Source organism: Leucopleurus acutus (genome assembly GCF_964270905.1).
Source record: "Leucopleurus acutus genome assembly, chromosome: 8".
Taxonomy (NCBI): Eukaryota; Metazoa; Chordata; class Mammalia; order Artiodactyla; family Delphinidae; genus Leucopleurus; species Leucopleurus acutus.
Window position 1 is genome coordinate 103,080,758 of NC_139151.1, and position 12,861 is coordinate 103,093,618.

General features: G+C 58.1%; 2 protein-coding genes across 2 annotated transcripts; one reads left to right on the top strand and one right to left on the bottom strand.

The window, feature by feature from the left end:
• The first annotated feature begins 201 nt into the window (after window positions 1-201).
• Window positions 202-1,639, top strand: CST6 (cystatin E/M). Its single transcript, XM_082844642.1, has 3 exons — window positions 202-474; window positions 1,006-1,131; window positions 1,461-1,639. The coding sequence occupies exons 1-3, from the start codon at window positions 235-237 to the stop codon at window positions 1,542-1,544; spliced, it is 450 nt and encodes a 149-aa protein (XP_082700768.1). The 5' UTR covers window positions 202-234; the 3' UTR covers window positions 1,545-1,639.
• Window positions 1,640-4,212: 2,573 nt separating this feature from the next.
• Window positions 4,213-12,861, bottom strand: CATSPER1 (cation channel sperm associated 1; the record flags this gene model as incomplete). The annotated part of the gene is made up of 12 exons (XM_082845035.1): window positions 4,213-4,239; window positions 4,395-4,509; window positions 6,619-6,694; window positions 8,104-8,164; window positions 8,302-8,374; window positions 8,528-8,591; window positions 8,756-8,899; window positions 9,047-9,138; window positions 9,382-9,538; window positions 9,709-9,822; window positions 10,778-10,990; window positions 11,901-12,861. The coding sequence occupies 12 exons, from the start codon at window positions 12,859-12,861 to the stop codon at window positions 4,213-4,215; spliced, it is 2,097 nt and encodes a 698-aa protein (XP_082701161.1).

Genomic DNA, 12,861 nt, shown 5'->3' on the forward strand with positions numbered 1-12,861 from the left:
TGTCCTTGCCCTTTCCCTCACCGGACTAGGTGTGCCTGGAGGGCACGCAGCGTCGTGATACACAGGTGTGCTCGGGGCTGTCCGCTGTCCCCCTCGGCGCGCCCGGAAGGCGGCCTTGCCCAGGCCCGGCGATCCCTCCCCGCCGGTGGAGGCACGCGGCGGGCGGGGCCGGGCGGGGCCGCGCAGCCCGTAAAAGCGGCGCGGGCCCGCGGCTGGACACCGACGCCGGCAACCATGGCGCGTCCGAGCCTTCTGCTGCCGCTGGGCCTGGCCCTGCTCGCGCTCTGCCTCCTGGCGCTGCCCCGCGACGCCCGGGCCCGGCCGGGGGATCGCGAGGTCGGAGAGCGGCAGGACCTGTCGCCCAACGACCCGCAGGTGCGGAAGGCGACGCAGGCGGCCATGGCCAGCTACAACATGGGCAGCAACAGCATCTACTACTTCCGCGACACCACCATCCTCCGGGCGCAGAGCCAGGTGCGCCCGGCCGGCGGGGCGGGGCGGGGCCGGGCCGTGGGAGGCGAGCGTGACCCCACCCGGGCAGCAGATGGAGGGGGCGACACAAGAGTAATCAGCATGGCATTTTAATACAACATATTTTTCAAAATCCAATTAATGCCAAAACTTCTTGCGGAACAGAATATCTAAATTTCGAATAAGATCCAACCCTGAATTTGCATGGCTACCTCACTAGCCTCACACTAGTCCCTGCCGGGATGGGCGAGTTGGGGAGGGGGGGAGAGGGAGATGGGGCAGTTGTGTGGACTTGGGTCTCAGCCTCCTGCGTGGCCCAGTCTCTGCCCCTCTCCCCAGGGCTCCCCACCAGAACTGCCTGCCGCCCCCTCCCCATCCTTCCTCTCCCCTCCTCCCAGACCTGAATCCCAAAGGCAGTGTGCCGGATATGTCCTAGGGAAGGTAATGGGAGATGGGAGCAAATGGAGGGAGGTGAGAGGTCCAGGTCAAAGGTTGTCCCCCGGCACCCCTGACCTGCCCCCACCTCTGCCTCAGTTGGTGGCGGGCATCAAGTACTACCTGACCGTGGAGATGGGGAGCACGGCCTGTCGGAAGAATGCCATGGCTGGAGACCACATAGACCTCACCACCTGCCCCCTGGCCGCAGGGGTGCAGCAGGAGGTAACAGCCCTGCCCCCAGCCAGGCATCAGCTCACCCAGTGGCCAGCGGCCGGGCCCTCTGGTTGTACAGCTCGAATCGGTCTGGCTGGCCCTGTCCCTGCCTCCTGGATGACTCAGCCTTGAGAGCAGTGTGAGGTGCAGAGAGGAGCAGACTGGGGCTCCCCCTGGAGTGAGGGGCTGGGCTGGAAAGATCTGGGCTCTGGTCCTGGCATCTAACTTGATGTTCCTCCTTGCATCCCGGAGCACCGCAGGCACAGGGCTGACTGTGGGCAGCAGGCGGCCTGGGGCCTGGGCTCACCCCTCCTTCTTTCCTCATGATCTATTTGCAGAAGCTGCTCTGTGACTTTGAGATCCTTACGGTTCCCTGGCAGAACTCCTTCCAACTTCTAAAGCAGGACTGTGTGACCCTGTAGTAGACCCCTGTGGGCTTGGGGGAGGGAGGGAGCGGGCGGGTCTGGGCAGGAGTGAGCGCGTCGGTGGAGGGCATGTCAGGTTCCTGGACCATATATGTGGCAATAAATTGCTAGCACTGCTTCTTGCATTGGTCTCTTCTGAGTGCCTCACTCTTCCTCCCTCTCCTGTTCCCCAGTCCCACTCTCGGCAGCTCCCAATACCCCCCTCCAGCTGACAGGGCGCCCACACCACCCACAGCTGAGCTTCTGCTGTCTCAGCCCAGACGGTGCTAAGGGTGCAAAGTTCAGCTCCCAAATTTGGAGTCCCCCGAACACCCCAGCATCACAGACGTAGAGGAACAAACCTCTAGAGACTCCCAGTATTGGCAGAGTTATGGGTTCGGAGACAAAGTCACAGGAGAGGGATGATGCCCCAAGACTGGAAAGGGACGGGAGCCAGTGAAGGCTCTGAGCCGCACCTGAGTTCTGCTTCCTCTCAGTTGCCAGGACGACTCAGAGTGGCGCGTGAGAGTTTTAGCCAGCCTGGCCCCAGTGCACTGAGCTCTCAGCCTGTGAGATTCTTATACCAGCATGTGGCCCAGACATGGCAGAGCCCCTGCAGGGCAAGAGACCACGAAGGCTGGACCCTGTGGACCACATGCCGGAAGGACTCCCCAGTGCTTTGTCCTGAGCAAGACGCCTGCAAGGGGCTGGCAGGGAGCGCGAAGGGGACCGAGGTCAAATCCACTGTCCGTAGGAGGGACAAGGGGACAGATGCAATTCAATGTCATTTAAAGAAGAGATGGAACATTTTTTGCGCACCTGAATTTGTGGCTGGAATTAACGCTCGCTACACATGCAAACACACACGTCCAGAACTTCGCAAGACACCAGACAGACACATAAACCCACCATGCACCCTCAGATTGCTCCCAGACACCACACATATATCCAGAAAAAGACAAACATAACCTAGCAAACCGGAAACACACACACACACACACAGAAGCAACACCCCCATCCCGAGGATAACCTGGAGAATACATCCCAAAACACACAGCCCCAGGTACACACCTGCCCCAGCCGGAGCTGTTCCTCAGATGCACAGACACACACCCATGCCTGAGACAGGATGGGCAGGAAGCAGATCCTGTGGGAGCACGAGGTGTGGGCACCCCTAGGCCCAGGCGGCTGGACAGGGTGGCTGTGGAGAGCACCCTAGGGCCCGGCCGGCTAGGCCTCGTGCCTGCCTGGCTCCCTGCCAATGCTGGCACTTACTGAGGAACAGCCCCAGCTCCCAGGCCCTGCCCTCTAGAGCCCTGGGAGGCCATATGGGGTGGCGATGGGGAGATGGCAAATGAACTGATTCCCACCTGGAAGCTTGAGGGGCTGAGTGTGATGAGGGATGGAGGGAAAACTTCCAGCCTCCCAGCGGCTCAAGCCTGTCGGATATGGCCTCGCAGACAGCCCGGGGGCCTGCGGTGGGGCAGCCGCTGGAAGAGCTCCCATGTGCCACCCAGCAGGAGCCTCCTGAGTGGCTGCCACGGGGTGAGAAGTGGCAGGAAATGCTTGTTGAATCAGTGTGTGAGGTGGTGGGGTGAGGTGAGGCCGGGTGGCCTCTCCACCCCCGGAATCTGTGCCCAAATCCCAGATGGCATTTCCTCCGCACAGTCAATGCCCGGGCCCTGGGCCAGCCCGCACCCTCGGCCGGGCGAGGGAGGAGACGCGCTGCTTCTGTCCGGGGGCCCGAAGGCGTTACCACTGTCTGGTCCGCACTGGAGGTAGGGGGTGGCTGGCAAAACCGTCTGTCACCTCTCAGCTCCCACTCCTGGGTTCCGTCCCGAGCCCCTCCAGCTTCACTCTGCCAGCTTCACTCCCCATCTGGCGGGAGGCCTCCCTGCCTCTGGCTGGGCTTGACTTAGTGCTCAGTGCCCCGCCGCCGTCTTGGGCATCCTGCCCAGGCTCAGGCTAAAAGCAAGGGAACTCATCCTTGCTTCCCTCTAACAGAGGCTTGTCCACTCCACACACACCCGGCCCCCCACCCCGAGGCCACAAGGACTTGAGCAGCCTGCACCCTCCCTCCCCTCACTGAGGCTCTTTAGCCTGACCCCAGGCAGGGCAGGGCATGGCGATGGCCTCTGCCTTCCGAGCTCAGGCTGCCCGCATCGAGCTGGCACCCTTCTGCTGGATGCAGACGGTGCCGGCAGGCCTGGGCTCCGAGACCTCGTTTCTGGAGCATCCTGGTCCCTCGGGCCCTGACAACCGTCCTGTTCTTGTTCTCCTGTCTCCTGGGCCAGACGGGCCTCCCTCCCCAAAGCAGGGTGACCGCTCCCTCTCCCTCCAGCACTGAGCCTGGCCCACATGCCACGTCACCCCGCTGGCTGCTGTTAAGGCCCTGCCAGGCCAGGATGCCAGGCCCCAGTGGGGCAGGGAGGGAGCCAAGGACAGAGCCTTTCACCTGAAACACTTGCACACACATGCTCGAGGATGCACGTGCGTGCAGGCCCACAGGTTCCCTTGCGGCTCGGGCCCAGCCAGGGAGGACACGGAGCCACCTGGGGTTTTAAAGCTCTGTTGGGGCCCAGCCCTGCAGGCCCAGTGATCTTTCCAGCAGAGATGGGGACTTGGCCCGACCCGGGGGAGAGCCTGCCAGAGGCTGAAGCCTGGACTCGGGCTGCCACTCTGGGGATCACTTCCTGAAGTCCTCCTCTCCAGCCTGCGGGGTGGGTGACAGGTGATGGCGCCAGCCCTCTGCCTCCCAGAGGCCCACACCACTGTTACTCAGGGCGGCTTCCAGGCAAAGCCCCCGAGGCCCGGCCTTCCAGTGCCCTCCCCCTCCATCTGGCTCCTCCCAGGTCCTGCCTGGTTCACCTCAAACGCGGTGTCCACAATCTCATCGATGACAGCTGCCTGGGAGCGGAATTTCTGCTGGTAATGCTCCACCCCGGACACCAGCTGCAGGAAGTGGAACAGGAGCTCCCGCTGCCTGAGGGCACGGGGGGGGGGGGGGGGGGGGGCGGGCAGGGGGGGCAGGGGGAGGGGGCAGGGGGGGAGGCAAGGCTGGGCCATCTCAGCCCCCAGAGCCCCCTTCTCCCCCCACTCACAGCACCCCATGCCTCCATTTCCAGCCAGGGGCGCCACTTCTCTGTGTGTGGCCCTCCACGGTATATTTCATTTTCCACATATCCACGCCCCTGCTGCCACCAGCTGCCGGTACCACAGAGGGTTCTGACGATTAAACTGTTTACCTCCAAACCGCCCATGCCTCCATGCGTCCAAGCTACCCCATGCTGACTCCTGCACCCGCTCAACCACCTACCTGCATCCCCGCCCGTCTATCTAGCCATTCCTCACCCATGGGGCCGCCCCGCCCTTTCCCTCACTCACCTATCCCTCCATCCACCTGCTCTTCCCCGGCCCCGCCCCCCACCCCTTCACAGTCAGCCATCCACCTAAACCCCCAGCCCCACCCACTACCCATTCATTAACTCCTTCACGGCCAGCCTGTCTTATCAATCCAGCCATCATATAACCCTGAAATCAATGAACACTGCGCGGTGCTCCGAGGACATAGAAACAAATAAGAAACAGCCGCTGCCCTTAAGAAGCTCAGTCTGTGGCAGAGCCAGGAAAGCAAACCAAGGGTGTTTACACTTGTGATAAGTATAAACAGAGGGCATCGAGGGGCCCAGAGGAGGAAAACCTCACCCAAGTACTGGGGATCAGGAAAGGCTTCTGGAGGAAGCGTCACTGAGCTGAGCTTGAAAGACACTTGAGGGTTTGCTGAGCTCAGACCCAGTTTCTGGTGCGCCAAGGTCTGTGAGCAGCAGGGAGTGTACTGGGGGCCGGGGTGCGCCTCGGGACGGATGAATTCAAGGTGGAGATATCCAGGGGAGGTCAAAGCAGGGCGCCCGGACCTTAAGCTAAGGGAGACAGGAGGCCTTGTAGGGCTGTAAACTCGGGGAAGGCAGGGAAAGCCAAAACTACTTTTAACAAAGATCAGTCTCTAAATCATTAAAAAGAAAAAGGAAGGAAGAAAAAAAAGATTCAAACAAACAAACTAAACAACAAAAACAAGACCACTCTCAGTGGAGGTGGAGGTGGGCCAGTGGAGAAGAGTTTGGAGGCCGAGAAACCCCCAGGGAAAGCATCACAGAGGAGCCCAGGCCAAGGTACCAGGATCTGGAGGGCAGCCGGGAGGGCGGCCGGGAGGGCGGCCGGGAGATGAAACGAGCAGGATTGGATCTCAGCTTTTCCGGCTCTTGATCACCTGAGCCTGGTGTTGGCAGCCAGAGAACATTCCAGGCAGAGAGAACAGTGTGGGCAAAGACCTGAAGGTGGAGAAGTATGTGCTGTGCTGTACATAAAGCCAGGATGTGCTGGAGGTGTGGGGTGGGGCCATGATCATGGAGGGCGTGGCGCTCAAGCTTTGTCGGTGGCCAAGAAGAGCCTGGAAGGTGCCAGCAGTTAGGCTGGTTCTCTGGGGAGCCAGGCCTGAGAGCCAGGGCGCAGGAGTGCCAAGGGCCCCTGGCCATGAGCACAGCCACTAGTCCCCAGCTGTCCTGGCCCAGCCGGCCACTCGCGTTGACATCTGCCTTCCAGGCCTTTACCAAGCTGTTTCCCGACCCACCCTCCCCATCCCTGAAGCCAGCTGGAGTCCACCCACCCTACGTGGCCCCGCCAAGGTCTTTAGAGGGGGGGCCCTCACGGGCAGGTGCTAGTCTGTGTCCGCTTTGGGCCTCTGGAGTCCTCGCCCAGAGCAAGGATCAGGGATGCTTCTGGAGCAAAAAGATGAGCAGAACCCCTGCTCCTGCAGCCTCTGTCCGCTGCCCCTGCTCTGGGCCCTCGGCCTCAGAGGGGCTCTCGTGGCCCTTCAGGTGCTGCTGGTGGGATTCTCTTGGTGGTACCAGGTGACTCAGTGAGCAGAAGCCACTCAAGGCCTCCACATCCCACCCACAGGCTCTACATAAGCCTTAGGGCTCTACCGCCCTTTCAGAGAGGCGGGCAATGCCCCTTTCCCACGGCGGTCCACCGGTCTGGCCCCCGGACCTCTCCCCTTAGACCTGAGGCCTCCCCTCCCTTTGCATCTCCTTACTTCTCAGTCATGCCTCCAAATTTTTTCTCAATGAGCTGCTTCTGTATAGTGTGTCCACTTATCACCTCTTCAGGCTCTGCATGTAGGGAAAGAAGGGTGAGGTCAAGATGCTGCCTGGATTGAGAGAAGGTGGAGGAAACCCCGTGTGTCATGGAGATAGTCAAACAGGAGCTAAAGGGGTTTTTGTCCAGGATGACCCCAAAGAGATTGTTTCTCCGGGCATGGAGTGTGTTTTGTTTGTTTGCGCATCCAGCATGCGTTCCCTCTTCTTCTGGTAAAAGTTTCCCAATTTTCCTGGGGAACCACTCCCACCCCTTTCGGTGCACGTTGCCTAGCTGGCGTTGACCCCACCCCCCAGCTCTAAGGACATATGACTCAAGCCTGGCCAAGCAGAATAGCCTATCCTTTCAGCCGTAGCGATTGGTTCAGAAATAGGCAGGTGACCAACCTGAGCCAAGGAGATTCATTTCTGGGATGTTGTTCGAACTGGTGGGAGAAGGGGATCCCTGCTGGGAGAGCTTGGGATACTTAAACTGTGAGGATTTGGGACTAGAGTTGCAGGTGGTCACTTTCCCACCACAAAGGAAGAGCACCCTAAGCACAAAACCACACAGACAGCCACAGAGCGGAGAACTGGAAGGAGACCAAATCTCAGCCATCATTGGGTCCTGGATCCAGCCGTTCCTGAAAGCCCATGAACTCTCAAATTGCTAATAATTTAAGACAGTTAATTCCTCTTTTTGCTTAAGCTTTTCTGCACTGAGTGTTCATGATGGAGAGGGCAGGTGGGGGTCCAGGTGACCCCTGAGGGCCCTTAGTCCTCTGGTGTTGATGATCCTGGGATTCTGGAGCTCAGATTCTAAAGTTCTGAAGGTCTTTAAGCAGGAGGCAAAGCAATTGGCTCAAAATCTATTTACCCAGAAAGTCAGGTGTGTAAAGATGAACATGTACAGAAACCTTCATTTTTATAGACTCAATTTTTATAGACACTTGGAGTGACTCTGGACAAGTGGGTATAACACCTTGACAAAAGCCTCAAAAACAGTTGAAGCCACCTCGCATAAGACCAACTGCTACAAACTTTGTAAGTTATTAACAGAAACGAACGTTTGGTGAATCATAATTGGGCTAATTAGTTGTTTTGCAAATGGGTCTTTCAAGAATTGACTATCAGTTTAATTGGTTGTTGACGGTTAGTCGTGGAGCTTTCTGGACCGAAGTTCTAAGCTCTGAAAGTTCTCCTGAGTGTCAGGTTCTAAGACTCTAAACCTGGGCGTCGGGAATTCCCTGGCAGTAGGTCCAGTGGTTAGGACTTGGCGCTTTCACTGCCGGGACCTGAGTTTGACCCCTGGTTGGGGAACTAAGATCCCTCTAGCCGCGCAGCATGGCCAAAAATAAATAAATAAATAGGTAGATAGGTAGATAAATAAATAAGGCTGAGCCTGGAGCTCTGTGCCTGCCTGGGAAGAAGCAGGCTGCTGGTACCTGCTTCGATGAGCTCTGTCAGTGAGTCATCCAGTAGCTTCTCATGGATCTGGGAGGCCTTCTGTGAAGAAGAGGCCTCAGTTCTGCCAGCGTCCCATGTCTGCCCATCCCTGGAGCACCTTCCTTCCTTCCCTCCAGCTTCTGTGTCCCCCTCCCCATGTCTTCCTGATTCGTCCCCCTGCCCCACTCCCTCACTACCTCCTGCTTCACTTTCTCCAGGCCTTTGAGCAGGGCCATCTGGAAGTTATCCACCAGGACGGCAATCACCAGGCTGGGGTGGGAGACAGGAGGAGGCTGGAGGGGAGGCCCTGAACCCTCCTCTGGGTTCATCGTGGCAGAGCCATGGTGAGAGGGGAGGGGAGGGGATGCCCCGGGGTTAGGCTGGGGGAAGTGAAGCTGGGGAGCACAGGCGTGGGGGCCTCACTTGAGGAAGATGAAGTACTGGATGATGATATATATCATGAGAATGGGGATGATGTACCAGGCGCCTGGGAGAGAGGGGGTCGTTCGAGCTGTGAGTTCCTTGCCGGTCCTCACCACACCCCTGCCAGCAAGCCTCAGAGGCCCCACTTTGCAGATGGGGTAACTGAGCCCTCAGGGTCTGCCCACTCAGCCAGCCCCTGCCCTCCACCCAGCCTGAGGCCTGCCCTACCCTGGGCTCGGCTGTCCAGGTAGATGAGGGACCAGTCGTCCAGGGTGAGCAAGGTGAAGAGGGTGAAGATGGTGGTGAAGATGTTCTGGAAGCGCTTGGGGTCAGAGTAGCGGAACAGTGCCCGGAACACCACAGAGAACAGGACTGGCTGTTGAGGACCAAACCAGGCTCACAGGGTCCTCTCTCCCCTTCTTCCTCTCTCCCTGCCACCCCCAGTTCCTGGTCTCTCCCCCCAACTCCGTCCATTGCAACATCTCACTCTCCCACCCCAGCCCCCGTGGCACAGGATACAGAGACAGGTGAACATGAGGATGAGGATGGCGGTGATGGACGGCAAGGACTGGGCCAGGGTCCCAGTCACTTCCTGGAGGCTGGTCAGGAAGCTGTGGGCAGAGGTTGAGAAAGAGGCTGAGTCAGTGGGGTGGGGATCAGTGTCTAGCAGTTGGAGCTGATTACAGCTTTCAGACTGCTGATTACAGGGGTGGGAGGTCCCTGATTTGCTAGTGACTTGGGGCGGGGGGTGTCCCAGACCCTCTCTGGAAAATAAAGAGATTGATCCTAGTGGATGGCAGGAAAAGCAGGCTGGAGTCTGCAGCCTCCTTGTGGGCAGCTGTGGGTCCGCTGACCTGAGCCTCCGCAGGACCCGGATAGCTCGCAAGGCTCGCAGGCTCTTGAAGACCTTGAAGATGCGGAAGATGCTTTGGTTGTAGACCATGCGCATGGAGGAAGAGTTGATCTGCATGAGCATGAACTCCAGCACAGCCATGATCATGATGAAGAAATCTACAGAAACACGGGCACCTGGGTGTAATGGGCTCCTGCCCAGGCTCACAGACCTCCCAGTGCCAACACCCCCTGCTCCTGTCGCCCCTGGGCAGTTCAGGGGCTCCCACTACACGCACACACACACACACACACACACACACACACACACACGCCCCATCCCTACCCACCCAGGTTGTTCCAGGGGTCCAAAAAATACTTGAGGCCCAGAGCAATGATTTTGAGCACAGCTTCCACCACGTAGATGCAGAGGAAGATGGAGTCCAAGGCCATGAAGTACCACTCTGTGGGGGACACGGGGGAGGGGGGTCTCACTCAGGGGTCTCCCCAGCAACCCAGCCTCTCCTTCCTCCTCCCCACTGGAACCTCACACTCAGCCATTTAGGGAGAAGCTGACTCTGCCCAATGGCTGTGTGTTTTAACTGCTCTGTGACTCACTCTTCTTGCCTATAAAATGGTGATAATAACAGTCTGCCTGATAGAATTTTCACAAGCATTAAATGCTTTTCACGGGCTTCCCTGTTGGCGCAGTGGTTGAGAGTCCGCCTGCCCATGCAGGGGATGCGGGTTCGTGCCCCGGTCCGGGAAGATCCCACATGCCGCGGAGCGGCTGGGCCCGTGAGCCATGGCCGCTGAGCCTGTGCGTCTGGAGCCTGTGCTCCGCAACGGGAGAGGCCACAACAGTGAGAGGCCCGCGTACCACAAAAAAAAAAAAAAAAAAAAAAAAAAAAAATGCTTTTCACATAGTAAAGGGCTTAGAATGGAGCCTGAAACAGCTTGCAAGAAACATCACTCTTCTTCTCTCCTTAGTTTATGGGCCCTGTGGCAGGTCCTTACCTTCACTTTGCTCCCCAGGGTTTTAGGGACCATCTTCCCAGGTTTCCCACCCTCATCCCTCCAGGGCCTCCTGCTTGCACAGTCTCCTGGCCCTTCCAGCTGACCTGGGTTCTGGGCATCCTTCCCGCAAAGCAGCGTACTTAGAGCTGATGCGCCACCTGGTGGCTATAGTCCAAAACAGCAAACCTCAAATTTATTGGGCTTTTCTGCCTCTGGCGGGCTGGTTGACTTCAGCAAAACTCTCTGAGCCTCACTCTACTGCTGGGCAATGCCGCTTACTTCCCAGGGTGAGGATCAAATGGGATAAGCGATATAAATCCCCCGGCACTTGATCCGGCCCACGGGAGGCTTGGGACAACATCAGTGGCCTTCTCCATGTGAACAGGGCTCCCTGGCTCTTACCACCCCGGACCTCGACTTCAGCGAAGGTCTGGGCCACGAGCATGATGGTGTTGAGGCAGACGATGAAGACGATGAAGGCTTCAAAGGCCAAGGAGTCAGTCAGTTTCCTGAGCATTCTCGAAAGGCCCCACATGAGGTGGCTTAATTTCTCCCACAACAAATAGAAGAGGTCCACAGTGTGCAGCTTCTTGTGGGTTCGTGGGGCTCGGCCAGCTGTGAAAGGGCCAGAAAGCCAAGCCCATGGGGGAAGGGGACACAGCGATCCGGTCTCCCTCCCAGGCCTGCCTGCCATGAGCTCACTCAGGTGCCTCCGTGCTAGTCCTGCACTGGTATAGGAGCCACAGGCTTGACCCTTTCCCCGACAGGTGCCAGCTTGCTTGGGATTTGAGGTCTGCTTGAGCTCACGCTCCTACACCTCCATGCTTTTCTTTAAGTCACATGGCAACTTACACACGGAAGACCCCATCCTCCTCGCCACCCCATCCTCTTGGTAAACTCTCCCTCTCCCTCCAAGATTCTGCTGAAACATCACCCCTGTTGGCTGACTTTTCTGCCCACAAACAATTAGACACTCACCCCTCACTGCTTGTTTGTGAAGCTGATGCCGTGTTTACGGAACTACCAGGGGCCAAGTTTGGGGGATCATATGTTAACAGCCAAAGTCCCTCCCTGCCCTCTAACCAGGCCCTCATTCAGGCACTGGTTCCAGCCTCTGGCCTCAAGAAGCTCACAGTTCAGTGGGGGAAACATGGACAAACAGAATCCACGGTGGTAAATGTTCTGATACGGATGCTAGACCCCTCTCACTGGGTAGTCTGGGATTGGCTGTATAAGTGATCACCCCCAGCTTTCATACTAGAGAAGAGGAAATGTTCGAGAAGTGAACATGCGAATGAATAAAGCAGTGACGGCATGAACCAACAACCGACAGTCTGGAGAAGTGCCTAATCCCAGGAATAAAAGATTGGATGGTGAACAGTCAGGCAAGTGAATAGCCAATGGGATACACCTGCAGGTGAGAGCAAGCCTCGTGATCTGCGGAAGGGCGTTCAGGGCCTGACTCAGGTCTGGAATCTGGGCCAGGCAGCTGGAGTTGGGGGGTGGGGGGCAAGCCAAGACTCACTTTTGTGCTTCTGAATCTGCTCGTCTTCTTCGGGCCAGCTTTCCGAGGTTTTAGAGGAGGAGCCCTGAGGATGGACTTTGCTGGAGGTCTGGGCAGGGTGTGAGTACGCTGTGTTCAGGGAACGAGCCAAGCTGAAGGCTGAGCTCTGTCTATCTGGCTTGCTAGGTTGGGGGGCTACTTGACGAGAACAGGCAGAGCCGAGGGAGGCTGAGGCCACACTGTGGGACGTGTGTGGGCCAAAGAGTTGGGAGCTACCACGACGGTACTCCCCATAGCGGTGCTCTCGGTGGAGGTAATCACGAGGATGTGCACCGTGCTGGTGCTCTCTGTGCTGGTGCTCGTCATGGTGGTAGGACCCCATGGAGGCAGGCCTTCCGTGGTGATGGGCTTCATGATGGTGGTGCCCGCCATGGTGATGGGCCTCACTGTGTTGGGCAGGGCTACCAGAGTGGGAGAAGTCTCTATGGTTGTAAGGCACACCTTGGTGATAAAGCCCACTATGGTGGGAAACCTCACTGTGGTGGTGAAACCCACCATGGTGCTGGGACTCCCTGTGCTGCTGGAGTCTCCCGTGGTGGTAGGACTCCCTATGTTGGTGGGGCCCCCCGTGATGTCTCCTGCTACTGTGGTGGTGCTCGTCATCACAGTGGTCCTCACCATAGGAATGGTGGGAGATGAAAGCGCCACAGGAAGTATCCGGGAAGAGGGATGAGGAGCGGTGGAAGCGGTGGGAATGGCGGGAGAAGGCATTGTCATGGAAGTCTTGAGATCCATCACGATGAGGGGATATGCCATGATGGTGGGACTCACCATGGGGACGGGACACCCTTCGGTGATGGTGGTGGACTCCACCATGGCCTGGCCTGTGGTGTGTGGTTGGTGAACTGGGGTGAGAGAACACATCCGAGTCATCAGTGTCTGCCTCACTTTGAGCCTTTTCAGCCATCGAGGGTTGATCCAT